The following is a 25891-nucleotide window of genomic DNA, read 5'->3' as shown; positions in this document are numbered from 1 at the left end:
GCTTGTGCCCCTCACACATTTCAAGTTATTTTGAATCAAATTGTGTATTTCCTGCATCTTTTCCACATTTTACCAGTCTCTGCTCCAGGGAACGAATCTCCCTGAGACATTTTGCCACTGTACAAGTGGGATAGATCACAGCAAAAGATATTTAACAAGTGTAAAATATTTCAAGTTTGATGTTCTCCCATTTGGTAACTGGTTTTAATAAAAATAAAAGACAAGTCCCAGTTCTGTCAAGAAAAATAACCTATTTGTTGCAAAGCATTTTGTGTTTGTGATATATTGCATGAAACACAGCCACAAATTTGTGTAAGAAGTACGGTATCTAAGAGAATGCAGATGGTTGGGAGGATGTATGTGGGTAGAGGTGATTGTATTAATTGGTATGTGCATGAGCAGATAATAACAATTAACTCATATATCTATGCAGAAGATGAGCGATTATTTTAAGCTGTTTTGTTCCCTTTACATGACAGCTTGTCAACTGCCCCAAGTATCAATGGGGCAGTGTCACCCGTTTCTGTGGTGAGTTGTGCCTGATTCATCAATTTACTGCTGTTTGTGTAGCTGTACAACTGCAGACTGAATTACTGTGAGAATTTTGCTCATGGTATTTTGAGTTATTCAGAGAGGATAACACAATTGGAGTTCCAGGTAGTATAAGGTTCTTCAAGAAAGTAATATAACTTAAGGATCAAATACTTAAAAGGATGATTTTATATGCAGTGGAAAGTCAATGGCCATGGGTCCTATATGCATGTGAGTTGAAAACCCTCATAGTTTTTAAATGTCAAGTTTTTAATTATTCCTTTTGATCAATGGCCCATCTATTTCAGTAACATCTTATATTTGTGTAGGCACTTTAATGTTGTAAATATCTCATGGAACTTCACAGAAGCATAATCATATTAAAATTGACATTGAGCCTCAAATAATGTGAGCAGTGGTGACTAACGGCTCAACAAAGAATTAGTTTTAAGGTGCTTCTCAAAGTAGGAGAGGAAGAAGCATGATGGGATTTTCTATTTGAGGGCCTATTTGGAAGAAAGCACACTTGCCAATGGTGGAGTAAAGGGAGGGCGAGATGGGCAAGAGGTCAGAATCAGAAGAGCCATGGAAATCCTGGCTGGCTGTAAGGTTGATGAACGTTTTAAAGAAGATTGCAAGTATATTGTGATAATGGGAACTGCAGATGCTGGAGAATCCAAGATAATGAAATGTGAGGCTGGATGAACACAGCACGCCCAGCAGCATCTCAGGAGCACAAAAGCTGACGTTTCGGGCCTAGACCCTTCATCAGAGAGGGGGATGGGGTGAGGGTTCTGGAATAAATACGGAGAGAGGGGGAGGCGGACCGAAGATGGAGAGAAAAGAATGTAGGTGGAGAGGAGAGTATAGGTGGGGAGGTAGGGAGGGGATAGGTCAGTCCAGGGAAGACGGACAGGTCAAGGAGGTGGGATGAGGTTAGTAGGTAAGAGATGGAGGTGCGGCTTGGGGTGGGAGGAAGGAATGGGTGAGAAGAAGAACCGGTTAGGGAGGCAGAGACAGGTTGGACTGGTTTTGGGATGCAGTGGGTAGAGGGGAAGAGCTGGGCTGGGTGTGTGGTGCAGTGGGGGGAGGGGACGAACTGGGCTGGTTTTGGGATGCGGTGGGGGAAGGGGAGATTTTGAAGCTGGTGAAGTCCACATTGATACCATTGGGCTGCAGGGTTCCCAAGCGGAATATGAGTTGCTGTTCCTGCAACCTTCGGGTGGCATTATTGTGGCACTGCAGGAGGCCCACGATGGACATGTCATCTAAAGAATGGGAGGGGGAGTGGAAATGGTTTGCAACTGGGAGGTGCAGTTGTTTATTGCGAACTGAGCGGAGGTGTTCTGCAAAGCGGTCCCCAAGCCTCCGCCTTGCACAATCTCAGAATGTCCCAAAGTGCTTTAACTGAAGTTCTTTTGATATATATTCACTGTTTGAATGTTAATTTATGCTTAGCAAGATACGAGAAAACAGTAGAGTGGTAATAGCAGGTGATCTTTACGATGTTTGCATAAAGAGTTCCGATCTTCCTCGACGTAGTTCTATCGGATCTTTTCCATCCACCTAAAAGCGAAGACAAGATGCTTGCATCTACTAGCTGATAAGGAGCAGAGGCCCAAATCAAGGAAGTTGACTGAGGATTAATGAAAAGTTTTATCCTTCCTGTTCACCTGTCACAGTATCCCAAAGTGCCATCAGATTTATTGATTTTTTTTTAAAGGGAGTATCCTCAGTGTCCCAATTTGAAGATGGGACTCAACCTGATACTGTTATGAATGAACCCACTCAGGAAAGATCAACTTTCTTTCGTTTCACAATTTTTTGCATACATGTTAGGTTTGTTATTTAGACCATAAGACATAGGAGGCCATTTGGCCCATGGAGTCTGCTCTGCTGTTCGATCATGATTGATATGTTTCTCAATCCCATTCTCCTATCTTCTTTCTGTAAACCTTGATTCCCTTACCAATCAGAAACCTATCTATCTCTTTCTTAAATACACCTAAAGATTTGGCCTCCGTAGCCCTCTATGAGTTCTACAGATTAACCACTCTGGCTGAAGAAATTCCTCCTCATCTCAATTTTTAAGGGTCATCCCTTCACTCTGAGGCAATGCCCTCAGGTCCTAGTCTCTCCTACTAGTGGAAACATCTTCTCTATGTCCACTTTATCCAGACAATCAATATTCTATAAGTTTCAATCAGATACCCTGCCATCATTCTAAACTTCATTGACTTACAGACCCAGAGTCCTCAACCACCCCTCATATGTAAAGGCTTTCATACTCAGGATAATTCTTGTCAACCTCATCTAGACCCCTCCAATGCCAGCACATCCTTAGATATGAGTTTAAAAATGCTCACATCATTCCAAATAGGATTAGTACCTTATACAGCCTGAGCAGTGTATTTCTGCTCGTGTATTCTAGCCCTTTTGAAATGCATGCTAAAATTGCTTTTGTCTTTCTAATTGCCGGCTGAGGGCAGGTTTCTGTAATGCAACCCATTCAAATTACAGAATGAAATGATGAGACAGGAGAGGGATTCACAAATTACCTTCTCAAAAACTTGTTTGAACTGTCAACAGTTTTACATTTATACCATTTTACCCTACAACTAGCATAAAAAATTGATGATAAATTTCACACAGTGTTCTTATGGAACATGAGTAGTATTTATTTCATGAATATTTAAGTCTGCAGTTTTTTTCCTCTTCCTAATGACTGGCTGCATTTACTGAGGTTGATTTTCCAAAAGTACCTTTGGAGTTATGAGTTTAATGTCATCCATTTTGACCCATTGTCATTTTATTTTCTCTTCAGTACTGCTTCACTAGTTCTGAGCTGTGGAGGTACAGGAGGAACTACTGAATCCAGGAAGACTCGGTATCCTCTCTGGCCCGAGTGGAATGAAGCAGATGTGAATGCTGAGAAATGGGACTTATCCAAAGGAGTTAAAGAGAAGGACAAAGCTGGTAAAAGTCCAAGTCTGGTCAGTCCATTAATTACACCAGTATGTTTTGTTTTACAAAAAATCATAATTTCCCTTTTGCTGCTGATACTTAACATCTGAGCCTTAATCACATATGTTGTGTACCCAGACAGTTTCATTAGTTATCCTTAGATAAACCTGATTTTGGCATGTCAGGAGTTGAACATATCCATTTTGAAACTTCTAATAGTCAACCCTGCTGCTGCAGGCTTTTCCTTGATTCAAGAATGAAGCCTTCTCAGGATAGATCTTCTGCCATTCATCTTCATGTGCTTGAGCAAGCTAATTTTTGACCCTCAGATCTTTTGGCATTTCAGGTCGATGGTGGTGGGATCTGGAGTGCAGGATTTTCTCCCTTTTCTTTCCTTATGTGCTGCTGTTGTCCCTCATCATCAAGACATGACTCAAAGCATCATACAGTTTGATGGATAAGTTATTGCCATTTTGAATGTTGGCAACAAGCTCCACCCAGTTATTATCAATGTTGCTAAGGATGAAGGAGAGCTTCAGAACATTTTTGGAGCATTTTCTTTGTCTTCCCTTGAAATGTTGACCATTTGAGAGGTGAGTTAATACTGTCACCAAGGGGCAAAGTTGACCTTTGAGGTGAATAGCCACTATTGGTTAGATTGTAAGTGGTAAGAGGCTTCACACATCTTTGTTTGACCCCAAGCGGATTTTGAAGGTGTCTGCTTCAGAACTCCCAATCAAGATAGTTGCCATCATATCATCATTTAGTGATTGCAGAATTGAGATGAAGTTTCTTGGACTTTTGGAATGCAATCCATAGAACCTCATGTGAATCAAATACTGAACCACTGTATCAAATACTTTGGTCAGGTTAATGAAGGTAGTCAAGAGTTCCTGTTATTGTCAGTTTTCTTGTCTGTCAAGAAAGACTGTGTTCAAGGTTTCTCCGGGAGATAGAAAACCACATTGTCTCTCTGGGATGACTTCTTGTGCTACAGGAAGTGTGTGATTGAGAAGATTGCATGTTAAGGTTTTCTTTGTGATTGACAAGAATGAAATACCTTGATAGTTAACACAGTATAACTTATCTCCCTTTTTAAAGATAGTTATAATTATTGCATTTCTGAAGTAGGTGTGAGGAAGGTCTTTATCCTCCCAAATCTGTAAGATGAGTGTATGTAGTCATAGAAACATACAGAGAAACATAGAAGAAAGGAGCAGGAAGAGGCCATTCAACCCTTAGAGTCTACTCTGCCAATCATCACAATCATGGCTGATTATCTAACTCAATACTCTTATCCTGCTTTCTCCCCACAACCTTTGATCCCATTTGCCTCCGTTCTATTTCTAGCCATCTCTTGAACACATTCAGTGTTTTGGTATCAACCTCTTCCTGTGGTGATGAATTTCACAGGCTGACTACTCTTAGGATAAAGAAATGTCTTCTCATCTCCATCCTAAATGGTCTAGCCCAAATCCTCAGACTGTGACCCCTGGTTCTGGACCCACCGACCATCGAGAATACCCTCCCTGCATCTGCTCTGTCTAGTCCTGTTAGAATTTTATAAGTCTCTATGAGATGTGATGTGAGCAAATATCTTTCATCTTTGAAGACTGTAACCGGAATACAGTTAGAGCCAAGACTTTATTGTTTTCCATTGTTTCATTGTTTGCTTGCTTGTTGTGTGACCCCCATGACTTCTTACCAAAGGGAGTTGGATATAGGCTGGACAATATCAGCTGGCACCATGAGTCAACCAGATTTGTGGGCTGATGGGCTTTTGGAAATGCTCTTCCTAGCATTTGTTGGGTGATGTTGTCATCTTTAAGAAGCAAAACACAATTCTGTGAGTGAAAGGGATTTTATCGAGGTGACTTAGAGGTGAACACTACTGCCGCTTTCACAGGCTACTCACGCCATACTTGGCAAAAGTTGGTTAAAATCTACAATGACTGTTATGAAGGGGCATAATTTTAAGGTGATTGGAGGAAGGTATAGAGGTGGGTTCTTTAAACAGTGAGTGGTGGGCATGTGGAATGTGCTGCCGGCAATGGTAATGGTAGTGGAGTCAGATACTTTAGACACTTTTAAGCGACTCTTGGATAGGCACATGGAGGATAGTAAAATGGAGGGTGTACAGGGTAGATTGATCTTTGTAGGGTAATAGTTCGACACAACACTGAGGGCCGAAGGGCCTGTTTTGTGCTGCGCTGTTCTATGTTCTATGTTCTAATTCCGGACACAGGTCACACAGGCACAGAGGGCAGTGAATTTCACATCTGAAAGATGTCCTCAGGCTCAGGGCATCAATGACTGCTTCTACTTGGTTCAGCAATGCAACGACTGAGTGCCTAGTAAAAATTTCTCATTGCTCAATTGATCTGCAACCACACCACACCAGAATTTGGTCTCTGTAGCACGCTTTAGTGAGGGTGCACTTGTGAAATATGACAATTCTTGCTCTCGTGTCACTGTTTCCATTGGTTGTCTTGGCTGTGTCAGAATCTATCCATTCCCCTTCACCTCAGAACTTATGGGACACTGAAAGGAATGAAAACCAGCATTTCTGAAGCTTCTAAATGCAGCTTTAGTATGCTGCCAGATAGGATGAAGTGCCCTGAATCTGCCTATTTTTTAGATTGCAAAATCTGTCCACCTTCTCCCTCAAGAATCCCTATCTTCATAGGAGCAGGGGTGAGGGGCTGGAGAATTCCATAACTCCCTGAATCACGCAAATGTCAAATGTGAGATTTCTCTCCTTATCAGCACCATTATTGGAGAGTCATAACTCCATTTTTTCTAGGATAAGAGATAAAGCACTCTTTGTCCCTACCACCAATGCTATTGGCTAATTGACATAGGAAACTGCGTGTATCGGCTTTGACATATCCTAAATTTTGCATTGGCTCTGAGTTTTGAAGGAACAGGAGGTAACCTGAGCACAAGTTCCTGCCACGTTCAGGAGCAACTCAGACTCTGCACATGGTGTACCTGCAGTGATTTGAGTTCTTAGGGGCTTGGCATGAGAGTCAGACATAGCATTCACTTTGCCAGAAAAATTAAGGAACTTGATCCTTTTCTGCTCTGACCCAAGCTCCTCTTCACCATACTTTTCTACTAATGATCCCAACAACTTCTAGCCAGACAAGCTTTGCTGGAAGGGTGGCCTTCTCCTGTTACCTTCTGGAACGACGCCCTTCTTTCTCATCCTTACTTCCTCAAGTTGTGTGTCAGCTCTATGCCTGGTGCCATCCCTCTGTCTTTCCTCTCCTACCACTTCAACTTCAATTCATTTAATAAAGTGACTGCTCAATAATAACCAGATAACAACAGTGTGTTCAATTCAAGTGCCATTTACTCAACCCTGCCTCCATTCTCTGCTCCCCTTCCCTGCCCCTGGGCTATTAATTGGCCATTCAATCCACCCTCCAGTGAATTAACAGTCTACCACTGTGAACATTTGAGAGCTGTAACTACATCCTCCAAAGATGAAGCCATGACCTAGAAATTGTGCAAATAGTGCTCAAAAGGAGTGAAGGTGAAGTGAGGAAAAAACTTTTTCACACAGTAGGTAGTTAGGGTATGGAATGCAGAGTGTGGAAATGTGATAGAGGCATGTTCAATGAAGGCAATAACTCATTGAGGCTTCTTCAATATCATTTTTCAAACTGGACAAAGATTTGTGCATAGGAATAGTACCAAGGCCATGTGATACACCTTCATGACTTGATCTCTTATCACCATAGTTTCATTGTCACTGTGTCAACATCTTCAACCTCCTTCCCTAACAACAGTGTGTATCATTTTTGAGTATCTTCACCACACAAAGTGAAGCAGTTGAAGGTGGCTTATGACCATCTGTTCAAAGGTAGCTAAGGAGGAACAATAAGTGTTATCCGTGAAACTCACATCTGAGAATAGTTAAATATTTTGTTAAAAGAAAATCTTTCTGAGTTAAGATTTGAATGTCTGTTATTTTATACTATTTTAAATGAGATTAGTTTTGGACAGGGAATCAATTCTGATCGTTATAACTTCATTAGATCAAATGTATATGATGCCAACCTTCTCTTACCCAAACAGAAAATATTTTCTGAAACAACAAGGTGTAGAGCTGGATGAACACAGCAGACCACCTATCTTCTCCTTTATCCATCTCCAATCCGCCTCCCCCTTTCTCCCTATTTATTTCAGAATCCCCTTCCCCTCCCCCATTTCTGAGGAAGAGTCTAGACTCGAAACGCCAGCTTTCCTGCTTTCCTAACTTCCCACCTACACTCAACTTTATTGGTTCCAACCCCGCCACCCCAACCTTGACCTGTCTGTCTGCTCTCCACCTATCTTTCCTTTATCCATCTTCTATCCACCCCACCTTTCTTCCTACTTATTTCAGAATCCCCTTCCCCTCTCCTATTTCTGAAGAAGGGTCTAGACCTGAAACGGTGATAATGGGAACTGCAGATGCTGGAGAATCCAAGATAACAAAGTGTGGAGCTGGATGAACACAGCAGGCCAAGCAGCATCTCAGGATCACAAAAACTGACGTTTCGGGCCTAGACCCTTCATCAGAGAGGGGGATGGGGAGAGGGAACTGGAATAAATAGGGAGAGGGGGGAGGCAGACCGAAGAAGGAGAGAAAAGAAGATAGGTGGAGAGGAGAGTATAGGTGAGGAGGTAGGGAGGGGATAGGTCAGTAGGGGAGATGGACAGGTCAAGGAGGCGGGATGAGGTTCGTAGGTGGGAAAGGGAGGTGCGGCTTGAGGTGGGAGGAAGGGATGGGTGAGAGGAAGAACAGGTTAGGGAAGCAGAGACAGGCTGGGCTGGTTTTGGGATGCAGTTGGGGAAGGGGAGATTTTGAAGCTTGTGAAGTCCACATTGATACCATTGGGCTGCAGGGTTCCCAAGCGGAATATGAGTTGCTATTCCTGCAACATTCGGGTGGCATCATTGTGGCACTGCAGGAGGCCCATGAATGACATGTCATCTGAGGAATGGGAGGGGGGAGTTGAAATGGTTCGCGACTGGGAGGTGCAGTTGTTTGTTGCGAACCAAGCAGAGGTGTTCTGCAAAGCATTCCCCAAGCCTCCGCTTGGTTTCCCCAATGTAGAGGAAGCCACACCGGGTACAGTGGATACAATATACCACATTGGCAGATGCGCAGGTGAACATCTTCTTTAAATGGAAGGTCATCTTGGGGCCTGGGATGGGGGTGAGGGAGGAGGTGTGGGGGCAAGTGTAGCACTTTCTGCGGTTGCAGGGAAAGGTGCCGGGTGTGGTGGGGTTGGAGGACAGTGTGGAGCAGACAAGGGTGTCACAGAGAGAGTGGTCTCTCCAGAAGGCAGACAAGGGTGGGGATGGAAAAATAGTTTGGGTGGTGGGGTCGGATTGTAGATGGCGGAAGTGTCGGAGGATGATACGTTGTATCCGGAGGTTGGTGGGGTGGTATGTGAGAACAAGGGGGATCCTCTGGGGGCAGTTGTGGCGGGGGCGGGGTGTGAGGGATGTGTTGCGGGAAATGCAAGAAACACGGTCAAGGGCGTACTCGACCACTGTGGGGGGAAAGTTGCGTTCCTTGAAGAACGTGGACATCTGGGATGTGCGGGAGTGGAATGCTTCATCCTGGGAGCAGACGCGGCGGAGGTGGAGGAATTGGGAATAGGGGATGGAATTTTTGCAGGAGGGGTGGGAGGAGCTGTATTCTAGGTAGCTGTGAGAGTCAGTGGGCTTGAAATGGACATCAGTTTCTAGCTGGTTACCTGAGCTGGTTACCTGAGAGGTCCAGAAAGGTGAGGGATGTGTTGGAGATGGCCCAGGTGAACTTGAGGTTGGGGTGGAAGGTGTTGGTGAAGTGGATGAACTGTTCGAGCTCCTCTGGGGAGCAAGAGGCAGCGCCGATACAGTCATCAATGTAATGGAGGAAGAGGTGGGGTTTGGGGCCTGTGTAGGTGCGGAAGAAGGACTGTTCCACGTAACCTACAAAGAGGCAGGCATAGCTTGGGCCCATGTGGGTACCCATGGCCACCCCCTTTGTCTGTGGGAAGTGGGAGGAATCGAAAGAGAAGTTGATGAGGGTGAGGACGAGTTCGGCTAGGCGGACGAGGGTGTCGGTGGTGGGGGATTGGTTGGGCCTGCGGGACAGGAACTAGCGGAGGGCCTTGAGGCCATCTGCATGAGGAATACAGGTGTATAGGGACTGGACGTCCATGGTGAAAATGAGGTGTTGGGGGCCAGGGAATTGGAAGTCCTGGAGGAGGTGGAGGGCGTGGGTGGTGTCACGGACATCGGTGGGGAGTCTAGACCTGAAACGTCAGCTTACCTGCTCTTGGCCTGCTCTACACTTTGTTGTCTCAGATTCTCCAGCATCGGCAGTTCCTACTATCTCTGTAAGAAGATACTTTCCTTTATTTTTCATGTAATGTGGGCATTGCTGGCCAGATTCTCTGTCTGCTATGACAAGATCTGAACTCTTATCCCTAAAACTTCCTGGATTATTAGACCAGTGAAATTATGACTATGCCACTGCCTCTCCAAATATATGACTACGTGCTCGCAGTTAAAGCTACAGAACAAATTCATTGAAGCAGACATGTAGATGAAAACCTATCAGTTGCAAATGATACTGTTCCTAAATTTACAAAATTAAAGTCAATTATAGGTCCTGATTTTCATGCCTCTGTCCGTGATAAAACAGGTGGCAAATGGGGCTGGGAGTCAGCAAAAGTGGGGTTGAGACTTGCAGTTTTGCCACTGTAATCATCCGCTGATAAAGGAGGCATGCATGATTTGTAAAAGGATTAACTCTATCAGAGTTCCTTTTACAAAACTACAGAGACACTGGATAAAGACGTCAATCAAACAAGGTCCAGTGTCTCTGTATCAGAGATAATGGGAACTGCAGATGCTGGAGAATTCCAAGATAATAAAATGTGAGGCTGGATGAACACAGCAGGCCAAGCAGCATCTCAGGAGCACAAAAGCTGACGTTTCGGGCCTAGACCCTTCATCAGAGAGGGGGATGGGGTGAGGGTTCTGGAATAAATAGGGAGAGAGGGGTAGGCGGACCGAAGATGGAGAGTAAAGAAGATAGGTGGAGAGAGTATAGGTGGGGAGGTAGGGAGGGGATAGGTCAGTCCAGGGAAGACGGACAGGTCAAGGAGGTGGGATGATTTAGCTGAACTTGTCCTCACCCTCAACAACTTCTCTTTTGACTCCTCCCACTTCCTACAGACTAAGGGGGTGGCCATGGGCACCCGCATGGGCCCCAGCTATGCCTGCCTCTTTGTAGGTTACGTGGAACAGTCCCTCTTCCGCACACTGTCCTCCAACCCCACCACACCCGGCACCTTCCCCTGCAACCGCAGGAAATGCTACACTTGCCCCCACACCTCCTCCCTCACCCCTATCCCAGGCCCCAAGATGACATTCCACATTAAGCAGAGGTTCACCTGCACATCTGCCAATGTGGTATACTGCATCCATTGTACCCGGTGCGGCTTCCTCTACATTGGGGAAACCAAGCGGAGGCTTGGAGACCGCTTTGCAGAACACCTCCGCTCAGTTTGCAACAAACAACTGCACCTCCCAGTCGCAAACCATTTCCACTCCCCCTCCCATTCTCTAGATGACATGTCCATCATGGGCCTCCTGCAGTGCCACAATGATGCCACCCGAAGGTTGCAGGAACAGCAACTCATATTCCGCCTGGGAACCCTGCAGCCTAATGGTATCAATGTGGACTTCAACAGCTTCAAAATCTCCCCTTCCCCTACTGCATCCCTAAACCAGCCCAGTTCGTCCCCTCCCCCCACTGCACCACACAACCAGCCCAGCTCTTCTCCCCCACCCACTGCATCCCAAAACCAGTCCAACCTGTCTCTGCCTCCCTAACCGGTTCTTCCTCTCACCCATCCCTTCCTCCCACCCCAAGCCGCACCCCCATCTACCTACTAACCTCATCCCACCTCCTTGACCTGTCCGTCTTCCCTGGACTGACCTATCCCCTCCCTACCTCCCCACCTATACTCTCTCCACCTATCTTCTTTACTCTCCATCTTCGGTCTGCCTCCCCCTCTCTCCCTATTTATTCCAGTTCCCTCTCCCCATCCCCCTCTCTGATGAAGGGTCTAGGCCCGAAACGTCAGCTTTTGTGCTCCTGAGATGCTGCTTGGCCTGCTGTGTTCATCCAGCCTCACATTTTATTATCTTGGAATTCTCCAGCATCTGCAGTTCCCATTATCTCTGATACAGAGACACTGGACCTTGTTTGATTGACGTCTTTATGTGATTCAAATAATTTATGTTTCTATGATTTCTAGCGTTAGTGTATGATTGCACAACTTTAAGTGGTGTGAAGTGGCTACAACTTTTGTTATGATACTTTAAAGGTCAGTTTATGGACACTTTAATAGGATTATAGGAACATAATTTTTTCTGAAGAATTATGAATAGGTGTTTTTGTTGTCTAAGCAGCTTCGTGCATGCCATTTTTACTGTAGGGTTCATTGCTTCTGGCAAATTAACATGGACGGCCCTGTGAATTGCAGAGTGTGAGGGTCATTGGGAAGCATGAATTGACATCAAATTGACTTCAGAAGTGGGTGGGGAACTGGAGCAATGAGTGTAGAGTGCTTAAAATGTAACCAAACAACTGGAAGAAGTACCAAAGTACTGAGACAGCTTTTTAGTCCAGACCATGCAAATTCTTGGCCAGATCTGTTACTATCTCTGTCCTGCCCCCAAGGATGCCTAGCTGAACTCTGTCCTACATCTGCTCGCCCTTTCTCCCAAAGCAAAATTTGCACCATTTGTGGGCCTTTCCATTTAGATAGGGACAGCAAGTGGGAAATTTCCAAATTTGAGCTACCTCTCAGTTGTAATAATTGGGGTCCTTCTCTTTGAAGATTTGTGTAGAATAATTTTAATTTAAAAAACATCATTCATGGGATATGAGCATTACTGCTAGACTAGCATATTTTGGTCATCCTTAATTAAAAGTCAACCACATTTTCTGTAGGTCTGGACTCATTCTAGACCAGGATGGCAGTTTCCATCACATTAGGACGCCAGTGAAGCAGCTGGGTTCTCTCTACAATCAACAGGAGTTTCATGTTCATCATTAGATTTTTAATTTCAAATTTTTAAATTGAACTTTGGCACCGTGGCAGGTAGTGGAATTTGAACCCTGGTCTCCGTATTAATAGTATAGCAATAATACTCCCAGGCCTTCGCCTTCCCACTGGATTAGGTTATCTTAAGTATGGTTTTGGTGCATGGCAACTATCAAAAATGACATTTCAAGATGTCATTTTACCAAGATCAGTTCATATGCAGCATTATTATGATTCATTAAAACCTCAGAAATAATTAATTGAGATGGGATACAACATTTAAATGTGATGAGGACGAGCCTGTGTCTGCAGAAGAAGAAATGACTAATGTGCCAAAATCACAAATTCACATGCTGTTTTCAGGTATGAAAAGTAAAGCTGTAAGTGCTGCTGATGATTTTCTTTTTACTATGTTTAGAATATGTTTTTCTATTAGGAAGGTACAAGATCATTAGGTTCCTAATTTCAAAAATATTATTAAATTTACTAGCAATGAATAAGCTACATTAAGTGCACTTTTACCTTCTGAACCATCACCACAGTTGAATCATCCATTTCTTTTTAATTACAGAGATGTTTACATAACCTTGACCCTTTTCTCCTGCCTCCTCTGAATCTGAAAAGGTTCAAAATCTGGTTAAGTGATATATGAAATTAGGTATCAAATCTGACTTGATGGATCTCTTCTGAGGGAGACAATAGGCAAATGGAATATTGCTAGACGATTAATCCCAAAACTCAGCCAATGTTGTGGGAATTCAGATTCAAATCCAGCCACATCAAATGATGCAATCTGAATTCCATATGTATCTGGAATTAATTACCTAATGACAACAATGAAACCACTGCCAATTGTTGGGAAAACCCCATTTAGGGAAGGAATTCTGCCATCCTCACCTCGACTGGCCTACTTGTGATTCCATACCCACATTAATATGGTTAATTCTCAACTGCCCTCTAAAATACCACTCAGTTATTATCAATCTTGATAGACTTTAAAAAAAATTCAACCAGACAGACCACCTAGCATCAACCTGCGCACTGGAAAAGACAACAGCAGAAACAGGCCCGTTGATCCTGTGAAGTCCTCCTTACTAACCTCTGGGGGCTAGTGCCGAAATCAAGTGAGCTGTCTCACAGATGAGTCAAGCAACAGCCTGACATAGTCATACTTACAGAATCATACTTGACAAACATTTTCGCAGATATCACCATGACTGTTTTTGGATATGTATTGTCCCACCAGCAAGACCAACACAGAAGAGCTGGTAGCATATTGATTTACAGTCGAGAGGGAGTTGTCCTGGGAGTACTCAACATTGACTCCAAATCCCATTAAGTCCAATGGTACCAGGCTAAACATGGGCAAGAAAAGTTCCTGCTGATAGCTACAAACCATTCCCCCTCAGGTGATGAATCTGTTCTCTTTCATGTCAAACAACATTTGAAGGGAGCACCGAAGATGGCAATATTGCAGAATGTACTCTGGATGGGGTATTCAATGTCCACTACTGAGTGGCTTGGCAGCAGCACTACTGTTCAAGTAGTCGGCTCCTATAGGATATGGATGCAAGATTGGGTCTGCAGCAGGTGGCAAGGGAACCATCGCAAAGGAAAGACATGAAATAACAACAGAAATTCCTGGAGAAACTAAGCACATCTGGCACCATTTGTGGAGAGTGAGTAGAGTTAATGTTTCAGGTCTGTGATCCTTCTTCAGAACTGAGGGAAAAACATACTTGACCTCATCCTTACCAATCTGCCTGCTGCTGATGCATCTGTCCATGATGGTAACAGTAAGAGTGTATGTCTATGCATGGAACCACAGGAGCTGGGTGAGATCCTAAATGAATATCTTGCATCAGTATTTATTGTGAAGAATGAGATGGAAGATAGGGAACTCGGAAATAAGTTCTGATGCCTTGACAAGATTCTATGTTTCAGAAGAGGACATGCTGACACAAACCAGAATGCCATGCTCTCCACTTGCCCAGATGAGTGCAGCTCCAAATATTATGTAAGTCCCCAACTTGTATTACAAACTCCTGGGAATTACCTCTTCATTGAAACATTACAAGTGCTGACTATTATGTTTTTGATGCAGTGAAATGAAGTCGGTATTTCACATAAGCTCTTGTGCATGTAGCATTTGGCCCAAAGTGGGACTTCACTAAATTAATTAATCCTGCTAGGTAGAAAAATCCACTAGAAAGTCATGTTTACTATTATAAACGGCAGGATCCAGAATCAAGTGCATAACCTTCATCCAAGTAAGATTTACACAGCAATTGGCCTCTTTCCCACAACCCACCCCTGCCTCTCCAGAAATGAATCATAATTTTATGTTCAAATTCTTATTACATGGGGTTTTGCGCTCTCACACCCGTGTTGAATGTTCGTGGCTGTTCCTTTGAATGGTCTTAGTCTGATTTTATCACTTGTCAGTGATTTTTTTTAGCTAAAGAAAAGTAATAGCAAATCAAATAACCAAATAGCTAAGTAGAAATGATTTTGCAGGTGAGAGAATTACTCTGCAACTGGAGAATTTTCATAGTAATTAAAATATAGAGAAAGCTGAGTTATACCAAGAAGCAGAGATCTTAACATGTGGGTGTAGTTTTTCTCTTGTTAACACATGTATCTCATTAACTATTTTTATGTTTTGGTGAACCTTTGAATGTCTTATCTTTCCATAGCAATTGTTTGAGGACCCAGAAGGGAAGATTGAACTGCCACCGGCTCTTAAAATTCACTCATGGAAGCGTCCTCTTGAATTTGTCCTCGAGACGGTCAGTCTGCTATGCAATGTTTCTGTAATGGCTGAGAATGAACTGTGTAGTTATGGTGACTAGCCAATCTATTTTATGGATTCTCAGTTAAACATTCCAGTACTAGAATTGGCGTTGCCACTCTCAACATGATTCTTCTGTACTCTCCAGTTATTCTTCTAAACTTTTCAAAATGTGCAGCAGCTACTATATTACAGAAATTTTCTGACAGTCATTCTGCAGTAAATAGCACTGATTTCTGACAACTGCTGTTGTGAAGCAGACTCTTCTGACTTGTTTTGAGTGTGAATGTAGCAGTGACTGGCCCTCCCTGTGATGTTGGTAGATGTTGCTGGGACACTTCAACTGGCATTACAACTGCCTTTGTGGCTGCCTTTGTTTTTTATTCACTCACGGCATGTGGGCGTTGCCAGCGAGGCAGCAGTTATTTTTTGTCCATCCCTAATTTCCCAGAGGGCAGTTCAGAGTTAACCCAAATTGCTGTGGGTCTGGAGTCACATGTAGGCCTGACCAGGTAAGGATGGCAGTTTTCTTTCTCTGAAGAACATTAGTGAACCAGATAAGTTTTCTGACAATTGTCAACAGTTTCATAGTCATCATTAGACTTTTAACCCCAGATTTTTGTTGAATTCAAAGTGCACCGTCTGCCATAGCAGGATTTGAACCTGGGGTCCCAGAACTTTACTTCCGTCTCTAGATTAATAGTCCAGTGATAATAGCACTTGTTCTCCATCTAAAAGTTGACAGAAACATGGACTATAGTCAGCAGGATTTGAACCTATGCACGGGAGACTACAGTGGGTTTCAAACCCATCATTCTAAGCACTTAGCCAAAACTACATGCCTTTTAAAGGCCGTCTCACTAGTGAGCCATGATTTGAAGTTCAGGTTGTCAAACCAAAATTAGAAATTTACTCAACAAATACTTAATAAGTGTGTGATTGAATTTTGAAACTCATTGCCAGCATAGATGGTAGATGTGAAACGCAGAACAGTTTTTCAAAAAAGCTGTTAAATCTAGACTAACAGGCTTAATGGGATGTTTGGATGGTTAGTTTAGGTCACCCAATGGACTTCAACCAAAAACATTACTGTTGTGTTAAATGCATTTGTTTCCCAAATATGACAGATGTCCCAGCAATTAAATAAAAATACAGAATTAAATCCAAGAACTGTGCAATTCCTCCTCAGTGTGTTAAATCATGTAGCTGGTAGATTTATATCAATAATTTGTTTTACATTAATTTCAGCTACCTGTTATTGTTGAGAGAGAATCCTCATTCGATCTAATGACTGCTAATGAACATATTTTGGAGAGTGAGGTGAGTGCTACCAAACAATGAACAACAGAGTTACTGCACACTGCACTTGCTTTCATGGGTACGATATCTTTAATGCATGTTGCTTGCCATTTTCATAGTGGCATCACAGGAAATGGGATAGCACAGGAAAATGACATTGAGGTAGATGATAATCCGTGACCGAGAATTGTGGAGCATGCTCAAGGCACTGAATGCCTGTCACTACTGCCATGTTTCTTGCTATGTTCATATTCTTATAATCTGGTAATGTGAAGGGTAGAATAAGAGACTATTTCGACTCACACTGCAAAAGTACTAAGTTATAAAGATATACATTGCAGCATCTCCTCATCGTGAAACCAATTTCACTGGAGTAGTGCCCTGGAAATTGAGCCTGCTATTCCTGGAGTCATCACAGGATCAAAGATCACTGAACCATGATTGTATATTTTGCATTTCAATGCCATTGAAGTGGAGATAAATTGACTGCAAAGCCTCACCGGAAACAATTACCTTGAGAGAGGGTGAATGGGGGTCAATTCACATCCCATTAACAAAGCAACCTGATGATCACTTGAATACTCAACAGGGTGGGGACAAGCCATTAGATGTAATTATAAGGGCAATGGCACTCTGGTTATGAAAGGAAAGTGCTCAGGTGTAATGCAGTCATGTAGCCAAGATAATGGGAATCCACTGACCATGACCATATTTGGATCATTGAGCAGCTGAAGAGAGAGAGAGAGAAATTTGACAAGTCACCTAATTCTTTGTGTTTTAACGAGGTGTGGAGCTGGATGGGCACGGCGGGCCGGGCGGCATCTTGGGGGCGGGGTGGCGTTTCGGGCATAGACCGTTCTTCATTTCTGATGGGGTGTCTGGGCCTGGGGCGTCGGCTTTCCTGCTCCTGGGATGCTGCTTGGCCTGCTGTGTTCGTCCAGCTCCACACTTTGTTATCTCAGATTCTCCAGCATCTGCAGTTCCCATTATCTCTTTGTGTTTTAATCACCAGTTTTCTCTGCAGACCAACACATTAGCAAAAGAAGCATTGAGAAAAATAGGACCTTGAATGAGTTCTCAGTGCCTCCATCTAACTTTCCCAGAAGGGTCACTGGACCCGAAATATTAACTCTGATGTTATTCTTCACAGGTGCTGCCAGACCTGCTGAGCTTTTCCAGTAACTTCTGTTTTTGTTTCAGGTTTTGTACCCTGTTTATTGTTTAACCATTCAAACGTCACAGGCAGTGAGTAAAGAATCACCCGAGCAAAATCCTCTCCACCCATCTTCTCTATCCATCTTCAATCCATCTCCTTCTCTCTCCCTATTTATTTCAGACCGCTCTTCCCCTCTCCCATTTCTGATGAAGGGTCTAGGCCTGAAACGTCAGCTTTTGTGCTCCTGAGATGCTGCTGGGCCTGCTGTGTTCATCCAGCTTCACATTTTATTATCTTGGATTCTCCAGCATCTGCAGTTCCCATTATCACTGATACAAAAGTTGAAGTTTTTTTTAACGCAAAGATTCCCCAGTTTACCTGACTTTCATGCCCAGGTTGACACAGCGCATGGACCAGGTTTTTGTCTTGAACAAGAATCACTATTTATTAAAAGTGTACTATATATATGTAATGATATATAATAAGTTACACAATGGATTGCGTATAATAAATATTGCCATAGTTTGAGAATTGATTGACAGACCGGAAATAGAGAGTTGGACTAAATGGGTGGCAGGCAGTGACTAGAGATTGTGTGAATCAGTGCTTCGGCCCCAGCTATCAATGATATACATGAATGATTTGGATGATGGAACCCAATGCAATAATTCCAAGATAATGGGAACTGCAGATGCTGGAGATTCCAAGATGATAAAATGTGAGGCTGGATGAACACAGCAGGCCAAGCGGCATCTCAGGAGCACAAAAGCTGACGTTTCGGGCCTAGACCCTTCATCAGAGAGGGGGATGGGGGGAGGGAACTGGAATAAATAGGGAGAGAGGGGGAGGCGGACCGAAGATGGAGAGTAAAGAAGATAGGTGGAGAGGGTGTAGGTGGGGAGGTAGGGAGGGGATAGGTCAGTCCAGGGAAGACGGACAGGTCAAGGAGGTGGGATGAGGTTAGTGGGTAGCTGGGGGTGCGGCTTGGGGTGGGAGGAAGGGATGGGTGAGAGGAAGAACCGGTTAGGGAGGCAGAGACAGGTTGGACTGGTTTTGGGATGCAGTGGGTGGGGGGGAAGAGCTGGGCTGGTTGTGTGGTGCAGTGGGGGGAGGGGATGAACTGGGCTGGTTGAGGGATGCAGTGGGGGAAGGGGAGATTTTGAAACTGGTGAAGTCCACATTGATACCATATGGCTGCAGGGTTCCCAGGCGGAATATGAGTTGCTGTTCCTGCAACCTTCGGGTGGCATCATTGTGGCACTGCAGGAGGCCCATGATGGACATGTCATCAAGAGAATGGGAGGGGGAGTGGAAATGGTTTGCGACTGGGAGGTGCAGTTCTTTGTTGCGAACTGAGCGGAGGTGTTCTGCAAAGCGGTCCCCAAGCCTCCGCTTGGTTTCCCCAATGTAGAGAAAGCCGCACCGGGTACAGTGGATGCAGTATACCACATTGGCAGATGTGCAGGTGAACCTCTGCTTAATGTGGAATGTCATCTTGGGGCCTGGGATGGGGGTGAGGGAGGAGGTGTGGGGACAAGTGTAGCATTTCCTGCGGTTGCAGGGGAAGGTGCCGGGTGTGGTGGGGTTGGAGGGCAGTGTGGAGCGAACAAGGGAGTCACGGAGAGTGTGGTCTCTCCGGAAAGCAGACAGGGGTGGGGATGGAAAAATGTCTTGGGTGGTGGGGTCGGATTGTAAATGGCGGAAGTGTCGGAGGATAATGCGTTGTATCCGGAGGTTGGTAGGGTGGTGTGTGAGAACGAGGGGGATCCTCTTGGGGCGGTTGTGGCGGGGGCGGGGTGTGAGGGATGTGTCGCGGGAAATGCGGGAGACGCGGTCAAGGGCGTTCTCAATCACCGTGGGGGGGAAGTTGCGGTCCTTAAAGAACTTGGACATCTGGGATGTGCGGGAGTGGAATGTCTTATCGTGGGAGCAGATGCGGCGGAGGCGGAGGAATTGGGAATAGGGGATGGAATTTTTGCAGGAGGGTATGTGGGAGGAGGTGTATTCTAGGTAGCTGTGGGAGTCGGTGGGCTTGAAATGGACATCAGTTACAAGCTGGTTGCCTGAGATGGAGACTGAGAGGTCCAGGAAGGTGAGGGATGTGCTGGAGATGGCCCAGGTGAACTGAAGGTTGGGGTGGAAGGTGTTGGTGAAGTGGATGAACTGTTCGAGCTCCTCTGGGGAGCAAGAGGCGGCGCCGATACAGTCATCAATGTACCGGAGGAAGAGGTGGGGTTTGGGGCCTGTGTAGGTGCGGAAGAGGGACTGTTCCACGTAACCTACAAAGAGGCAGGCATAGCTGGGGCCCATGCGGGTGCCCATGGCCACCCCCTTAGTCTGTAGGAAGTGGGAGGAGTCAAAAGAGAAGTTGTTGAGTGTGAGGACGAGTTCCGCTAGGCGGATGAGAGTGTCGGTGGAGGGGGCCTGGTCGGGCCTGCGGGACAGGAAGAAGCGGAGGGCCTTGAGGCCATCTCCATGCGGAATGCAGGTGTACAGGGACTGGACGTCCATGGTGAATATGAGGTGTTGGGGGCCAGGGGGTGGCCATGGGCACCCGCATGGGCCCCAGCTATGCCTGCCTCTTTGTAGGTTACGTGGAACAGTCCCTCTTCCGCACCTACACAGGCCCCAAACCCCACCTCTTCCTCCGGTACATTGATGACTGTATCGGCGCCGCCTCTTGCTCCCCAGAGGAGCTCGAACAGTTCATCCACTTCACCAACACCTTCCACCCCAACCTTCAGTTCACCTGGGCCATCTCCAGCACATCCCTCACCTTCCTGGACCTCTCAGTCTCCATCTCAGGCAACCAGCTTGTAACTGATGTCCATTTCAAGCCCACCGACTCCCACAGCTACCTAGAATACACCTCCTCCCACCCACCCTCCTGCAAAAATTCCATCCCCTATTCCCAATTCCTCCGCCTCCGCCGCATCTGCTCCCACGATAAGACATTCCACTCCCGCACATCCCAGATGTCCAAGTTCTTTAAGGACCGCAACTTCCCCCCCACGGTGATTGAGAACGCCCTTGACCGCGTCTCCCGCATTTCCCGCGACACATCCCTCACACCCCGCCCCCGCCACAACCGCCCCAAGAGGATCCCCCTCGTTCTCACACACCACCCTACCAACCTCCGGATACAACGCATTATCCTCCGACACTTCCGCCATTTACAATCCGACCCCACCACCCAAGACATTTTTCCATCCCCACCCCTGTCTGCTTTCCGGAGAGACCACTCTCTCCGTGACTCCCTTGTTCGCTCCACACTGCCCTCCAACCCCACCACACCCGGCACCTTCCCCTGCAACCGCAGGAAATGCTACACTTGTCCCCACACCTCCTCCTTCACCCCCATCCCAGGCCCCAAGATGACATTCCACATTAAGCAGAGGTTCACCTGCACATCTGCCAATGTGGTATACTGCATCCACTGTACCCGGTGCGGCTTTCTCTACATTGGGGAAACCAAGCGGAGGCTTGGGGACCGCTTTGCAGAACACCTCCGCTCAGTTCGCAACAAACAACTGCACCTCCCAGTCGCAAACCATTTCCACTCCCCCTCCCATTCTCTTGATGACATGTCCATCATGGGCCTCCTGCAGTGCCACAATGATGCCACCCGAAGGTTGCAGGAACAGCAACTCATATTCCGCCTGGGAACCCTGCAGCCATATGGTATCAATGTGGACTTCACCAGTTTCAAAATCTCCCCTTCCCCCACTGCATCCCTCAACCAGCCCAGTTCATCCCCTCCCCCCACTGCACCACACAACCAGCCCAGCTCTTCCCCCCCCACCCACTGCATCCCAAAACCAGTCCAACCTGTCTCTGCCTCCCTAACCGGTTCTTCCTCTCACCCATCCCTTCCTCCCACCCCAAGCCGCACCCCCAGCTACCCACTAACCTCATCCCACCTCCTTGACCTGTCCATCTTCCCTGGACTGACCTATCCCCTCCCTACCTCCCCACCTACACCCTCTCCACCTATCTTCTTTACTCTCCATCTTCGGTCCGCCTCCCCCTCTCTCCCTATTTATTCCAGTTCCCTCCCCCCATCCCCCTCTCTGATGAAGGGTCTAGGCCCGAAACGTCAGCTTTTGTGCTCCTGAGATGCCGCTTGGCCTGCTGTGTTCATCCAGCCTCACATTTTATCATCTTGCAATAATTCCAAGTTTGCTGATAATGCAATCTAGATGGAATTGTGAGGACAATGTTAAGAGGCTTCAGGGCGACCTAGACAAGTTGAGTGTGGGTGCAAATATCTGGCAGATGCAGTATAACATGGATAAATTTAAAGTCAGATGCTTCAGCAAGAAAAACAGAAAGACAGAGTTTTATTTAAAGGGAGATACATCAGATAATGTAGATGTACAGAGGGATCTGGGTGCCCTTGTACGACAGTCAGTGAAATTAAACAGGCAGGTGCAGCAAGCAATTAAGAAGGCAAATGGTATGCTGGATTTCATTGCAAGAAGATTTGAGTTAGAGATGCCTTCCTGCACTTATACAAGGCACTTATAAGACTGCACCTAGGGTATGAGTTGAAGTGGTTCTGCAGCCAAGCAACACCAAGGCCAAGCCTTAAAAACCAGTACGTTTGAGAAAAGATCCACCTGAGTCCGATGAATATTTTCACTTATCAAAGCTGTCGAGCTTAACACCTCAACAATGAGTCTCTCAGAAAACTTTGTTTTAATTTACTTTAAAATGTCACTATCTAGTGGAATCCAGGACAATGTGGTGGAGAAACCTCATGGACAGGTCAGATCAACTCATAGACAGCCTGGTGCAAGATGGCGGCAGAGCAACAGGAACAAAAACAGAAGTTGCTGGAAAAGCTCTGCAGGTTTGGCAGCATCTGTGAAGAAAAAAAATCAGAATTAATGTTCTTCCTCAGAAAGGAGGAGCGGAGCATCAGGGCTGCGTGCAGGCCGTTGCCCAAGGTCCATTGGCCTTCCTTCTTTGTTTTTATTTTGCTTTGTTATCCTTTTCTTTTAGTCTTTTTATATTCCTTTTCTGTGGTGTGTTGGTTGGCAGCACTGGCATGGCAGTGAGAGTGGACTGCATGCAGAGTGGCAGACGTGGTATCCCCCAGCAATCAGACACGGCAGCAGCAGCAGCAAGGACATTCTCCTGGCGATCAGAGGCAGTGGAAATGAGTGCATTCTCCCACCATTAGAGGCCTGTGGCAGCCTGTTCTTGCTAACTCAGCAATCCTATATCAATTCTGGTTTTAAAACTGTTCATTTTCTCATTTCACAAGTAGAACTACTGGAAAAAAATAAAAATACAGTATTTTACCCATGTTTCATTGAATACTGTCACAACAATCTTACTGCCAATAATCAGTATGTTTCATCAGCAAAGGTCTTTTCTTATCTTTGGACTATGTGTTTAATTTCAATAATTCACCATTGGGTTTTCATGAATTTAAAAACTAAGGAAGGTTATTTAACCTCAGACACTTAGCTGAAATCAGTGCAACATCACATACTCTCCCAGTCACATTCATGTGCACACAAACATATACACACACAGAGATTTGTGTGGATAGCAGTTGAAGTAGTTTTAAGTTTTGGAAGAAACAAGTGAATCATCAGGAAGACTGCAGAGTATAACTTCACTTCTTCAAAATACTCTGGCAAGTATTCTGGCTGATTAATGAAAATTTCTTCAGAGATTGCTGCTGCACTGTAAGATTTGTAGTCAGGACTGTCAAGACTACATCCATAGTTGCTGCAAAGCACTGTGGATGAAAAGATAATATGAGAGGAAATTCAGTAGAGACTGCTGCTGTTTTTGACAGAATGTCTGGTACACTAAGTAAAGCGAACAAATTTCCTGGGTTCTCATACAGAAATAGAACATCTATCTCATCAGTCAGTATTACTGAAGGACTTTACTGCACATGCAGAGTTTGCTGTTCTCTGTAATCATCTCATGTACAATGTCATCAGACTCAGTGTGTTGCTGGTTGAAAGATCATTATGAACACTTTTTGAAGCTGGACAGACCGGAATGTCCATCACATCTTCAATAGATACTTGTAGTGTTTTTTTCAATGAACACTGACAGTCAAAGAGACTAGCATCACCATAGGTGAAGGTGGAGAATTCTGCTCACTCCAGTCTGAAGAATAGAAGTGTATCAGAGAAATCTTAAAGCTCTGTACCAAGGACTAGGTACCACCAGGATTTACTTCCTGAAATAACAAGGCTGAACCTGATAAGTAGCCTGGTTGCAGGCTTACCCCCAGAGTGTGTCTCCTGTGATGAAACATCTGAAGAAAGAGGCTCATTCTCTTATAACACAACTGGACCAGTATCATAAATCTGACCAAACATTTGGAAGAGTTGAGAAACAAGTTCACAAAAATCATCCAATGTTCTTGACATGAAACTTGAGCAGCAGAGAAAGCTTTGTGAAGTCTTCACAAAATGTTGTCCAGCCTTCTTTAGACTCACGTTACTGGAAATCCTGAGGTTATTCTTCACAAAACAAAATTAAATCATCTTCCAGCCAATTACAATTTTTCACAGAATAGAATGTTTTTATCATGCTGACATAGTTTCTTTTACCTAGGCTAATATGTCTACTGCCACTGTAGAAGACTCCGTTAGACACAAGCTTAAAAATTTCAGAAAGATTTTCTCTGCAGGAGTTTGACAAAGTTGATGTTTTCTAATCAATTTGTTCAGATACGTTTTTAAACACTCTGGAGCAAGTGGGACTTAAATCAGGCCTCCTGGGACTTAAGAACACTACAATTGCACCACAATTTTAAAGGGGAATGCAACGGATTTAACCATCTTTAGCTTCATCAGTGGCTTAGCTCTATCATAATGTCAGAAATTATGTTGTATGTCTCACGTCTTGACTCCCTTTGTTGATCATCTACAAGGCACAAATTGGAAGTGTGGAACTGGAATACTCTACTTCTCTGGGTGAGTTCAGCTCCAACAGCACCCACAAATTTCAGCTCAGCGTCTGGTCAGCTTACCCGGCACCCCCTTCCACAACTTAATTTGTTTACCCACCCCCCTCCCCTCAACACTGGTGCACTGTGTATGTGTACGCATATGTACTGTTTACTGAGATACAGTGCAGCAATGCACCAACCTTTCTTTGACATCACTTTCCACCTCATGATCTTATTCACCACATAGAGGAACAATGGCAGCAGCAGGAACACCTCCAATAGTAAGCTCCCCTCCAATTCATATACCCGCCGACTTGTAACTATAGTGACTTTGCTTCACTGTTGCTGGATCAAAATTTTGTAACCAGCCACCCAACAGGAACTCACCATCCCTTTCTCAAGGTCAGTTAGGAATGGACAATAAATTCTGGCCTTACCAGTGATTTTTGTGTGCCAAAAACAATTCAACTAAAGAAATAAAAAATGACTAACATTTAAAATACTTTATTGGCATTGAAGCCCTTTAATCCTGTGACCTTGAAAATTAACACACAGACATAAATCTTCCTTCCTTTAAGGGCAGCTTTTATCTCCAAGGCCCCATAGACGCCTATCCTGTTTCTGTCTCTTATGTCTTTTCTGTTCCTTTTATTGTCACAATGCACTTAAACCATTAATAACTTTCACAATAACTCAAACTTTAAGAATTTTAGGGAGTAAATCTGTAGTTTATCTTTATATGTCCTTAATAAACAAAGGCACCTTCAAGCAAGGTTGAACAGATTACTATTGTTACATATTCTTATACCCCCGATGTCTGAACAAAGTTAGGAGCCACACCATAAAGGCAAGTAAAGATTTACTAGATTCATAAATCTGTAATATTATGGGTATAGTCCTCACTTTAGTTAAAAAGTAGACTCACAAGACAATTATTATTGTGTTATCAGACGGAAGTACAAAACTCCAAAATAAAACCTCTGCTATTTTTAAAGCTTTGCAGTACTTTGCATCGGTATTCACCAAGGAGAGTACTTTGCATCGGTATTCACCAAGGAGAGGGACATGACGGATGTTGAGGTGAAGGATAGATGCTTGATTACTCTAGGTCAAGTCGG

General features: G+C 44.7%; 1 protein-coding gene and 1 long non-coding RNA gene across 2 annotated transcripts in view; one reads left to right on the top strand and one right to left on the bottom strand.

The window, feature by feature from the left end:
- The window catches only part of adgb (androglobin), a 284646-nt gene that overhangs the window by 61635 nt on the left and 197120 nt on the right, over positions 1–25891 (top strand). Inside the window, exons 2-4 of the mRNA XM_059648385.1 lie at positions 3356–3524; positions 15299–15391; positions 16642–16713. Coding sequence (XP_059504368.1) covers positions 3356–3524; positions 15299–15391; positions 16642–16713 — 334 coding nt within the window. The remainder of the gene's footprint in view (positions 1–3355; positions 3525–15298; positions 15392–16641; positions 16714–25891) is intronic.
- LOC132210006 (uncharacterized) overlaps positions 22236–25891 on the bottom strand; it is a 60716-nt gene continuing 57060 nt past the window's right edge. Inside the window, exon 3 of the long non-coding RNA XR_009446125.1 lies at positions 22236–22712. This is a non-coding gene — a long non-coding RNA (uncharacterized LOC132210006). The remainder of the gene's footprint in view (positions 22713–25891) is intronic.

This window comes from Stegostoma tigrinum, chromosome 9 (assembly GCF_030684315.1).
Source record: "Stegostoma tigrinum isolate sSteTig4 chromosome 9, sSteTig4.hap1, whole genome shotgun sequence".
Classification (NCBI taxonomy): Eukaryota; Metazoa; Chordata; class Chondrichthyes; order Orectolobiformes; family Stegostomatidae; genus Stegostoma; species Stegostoma tigrinum.
The sequence above is the reverse complement of the archived record's forward strand: the minus strand, read 5'-3'. Positions and strand labels throughout refer to the sequence as shown.